This window comes from Pteropus vampyrus, unplaced genomic scaffold (assembly GCF_000151845.1).
Source record: "Pteropus vampyrus isolate Shadow unplaced genomic scaffold, Pvam_2.0 Scaffold68, whole genome shotgun sequence".
Taxonomy (NCBI): domain Eukaryota; kingdom Metazoa; phylum Chordata; class Mammalia; order Chiroptera; family Pteropodidae; genus Pteropus; species Pteropus vampyrus.
Window position 1 is genome coordinate 8515310 of NW_011888849.1, and position 2610 is coordinate 8517919.

Below are 2610 nucleotides of genomic sequence, written 5' to 3' on the forward strand. Positions count from 1 at the left end.
TAAGTGATATATATATTTGTAAAGTGATAATAGTGATCTCACACTATTATCAACCTTGTTTTTCAGTAGTAAATTAGATACATGCCTCTGATATTACCCAGTCCTCCTGCCCCCCACACCCCAGAACAGACACCTGCATACTTTTGTGAAATCATAGTTAATTATTTTGTGGTTTAATCTTTCTTTATTGTCCTTTTCCCACAATTTAACCAAATAAGAATATGCAGTTACTGAGAATCCAGTCTCTCTGATTTTTGCAATCTAATTTAGATGTTTATAGGATAACAGAATGCTTGCTGAGCTTCTTAAATTTAATTATGGGGTTAAATGGGAGCAACAAAAAGACTGCTTTGGTTCTAATATAAATTACCTTCTCTCTGCAGGAGGAGCATTATCCGCTGCTTGGACTGTGAGTGCATATGTCCGCCCGACTATCAGTTCCACCCCTGGAGCGATGGTGATAAGGCCTGTTGTTTTATTGATGATGAAGTCTCCCTTAGCCCCAACCAGGATTTCATATGTGATCTCCCCATTTGACCCTTCGTCTGCGTCGACTGCAGTGAGCTGGAATTGAAAATCATAACTTAAATCCTCTGGGACTCAACTTTTCACTATTGCGTCATTTTTCCTCCCAAGAAAAGCACCTTGCTTTCAAAGACAAAAAAGTTAGTAAAGAACGTTGCCTTGGCATGCTCTTGTTTTCATAAATTGAGGCTACTGTGTTCTGATATGATACTGAAGCAATCGCAGCCGGTAGAATTATCTTTTTTTCTTTTCTTGTGAAAGTGATTAAAAAAATAAAAAGTTTTTTGGATCTCGATGACTATTTTAATTTAATAAGAAAGAGAGAAAGAGGAAAGCCCTAAAGTAAATCTAATATTCCTATAGAAAATTAAAATTTTTATCTATCTTACCTCCTGTTCTTGACACATAAACACATGTTACTACAGACTGAGACCTGGAAAAATGAAATAGATGAAGTATGCTTTTATTACTCCCATCCTTCTTTGCTCTCATTTTTTCCATTATTAATGTTTTCCTTCCTGTCTCTCAAAAATTCTCTTGTTCTCATATCCTTTTTATTTTCATTGGCTTAAGGAAAGATTCTTATAATTTTGTTCAAACTGATATATAACAGACTGACATTATCCTTTCAAAATCAAACAAATGCATCTCCAATTGTAGAATATCTAATTAGAAAATTAGAAAACAAAGCCCAAGGATTTTTTTTTTTTGAGGTAAGGAATTTAATTTAGAGTCCCTGAAATAATACTACATGAGCATTTGTAAGGCCACTTTGCACATATTTATAATTATTTTGGAACAAATGGTATGTATTAATTAAAGACTACATTTGGACCATGTGTGAAAAAAGAACGACTATTATTAATTTCATAAAGCAAAATTAATGTAATAATTATTTAATATGTTAAGGCTCTTTGACTTCCAGATAAATATACATTTACCTAAGGGCGGGGGGATGAGTTCTAGTGGCAAATCTTATAATATACGTTTTATAAACATTAACAGTTTTTCTTTTTTCATGATACCAAAAGTAACAGATGGAGAAAAGAAAGGTGGCCTCATTTACACATAAGAGAAACATAATTAAAAGTTTTTTTGTTGTATAAAGAAAATACACATGATTGTAATCAATAAATCTGCAAAAAATTCTTATTTACTGACTTCTTAAATTATTTCTCATTCTTGAATTTTACACCTATGACGTTCTTTATTGTTCACAGACCCCTTTGGGTGGCTACTAGACACTTTGGCATACCTTCTTAGATAAATGTGAATGCTCATATTTACCTTGAAACTTGAATTCAATTTCAGGAAATGAGTGTTAATTAATGGCTCATTCAAAGTTTCATATTTAATATCTTGAAATGTAAACAAAATGTTTTACACACCCCACCATGCTTAATGGGACAAGCTATGCATATGCTATTTCTATTTTCATTATCCATTGCATTTAGAGTAATAATGTACATAGAAATAACAGCAATAAAATAAATAAAAAGAAATTTGTGAGACTGACATTAATTCAGCTAAGTATTCAGAGCTGGACAGATGTAGTTGTCAGAAGGAAAAACATGTTATGAATGATTCTGGGATTTATGTGAAAATGACAGACATAGTCCTAAAGGCAAAGGAGAAGAAAACTATTTGCAGAAACAGTCAATAAATGATGTATATTTATGGAGAACTATTCAAGCTAGACAAACTTATTCTCTTTTATGTGTGGATAAAATTAGAAAATTAGAAGATGGGGGTAGCAGAGGAGATATCAATTATGATTATAGTAAATCAGTTAACACAATGTCTCAGGGAATCTTCATTAAAATTTGCTCAAATTGAACTCAATATTAACATTTTTTCTGGGACTTAAATTGGCTAACGGAATTTAATGATAAATGGCAGTGCATCAAGTTAATAAGTGTTGAGCAGCATGCTTCGGAGATGAAGGTATTATGGCTGGTCTTATTTAACATTTTTATAAATGAGGTTGGAAGAAAGGATAAGCCGGATTATAATTAAACTGAAGAAGGTACCCATCTGGGAGGTACCATAAATACCAAGTAGTACTGCAAAGCACAGGTAATAGAA

The 2610-nt window shown here is 32.4% G+C and overlaps 1 protein-coding gene across 1 annotated transcript in view; it reads right to left on the minus strand.

Annotated features, from left to right (window-relative positions):
* PCDH15 (protocadherin related 15) overlaps window positions 1-2610 on the minus strand; it is a 562288-nt gene that overhangs the window by 255961 nt on the left and 303717 nt on the right. The window contains exon 15 of the mRNA XM_011361648.1: window positions 371-564. Within this exon, the coding sequence (XP_011359950.1) occupies window positions 371-564 (194 nt within the window). The remainder of the gene's footprint in view (window positions 1-370; window positions 565-2610) is intronic.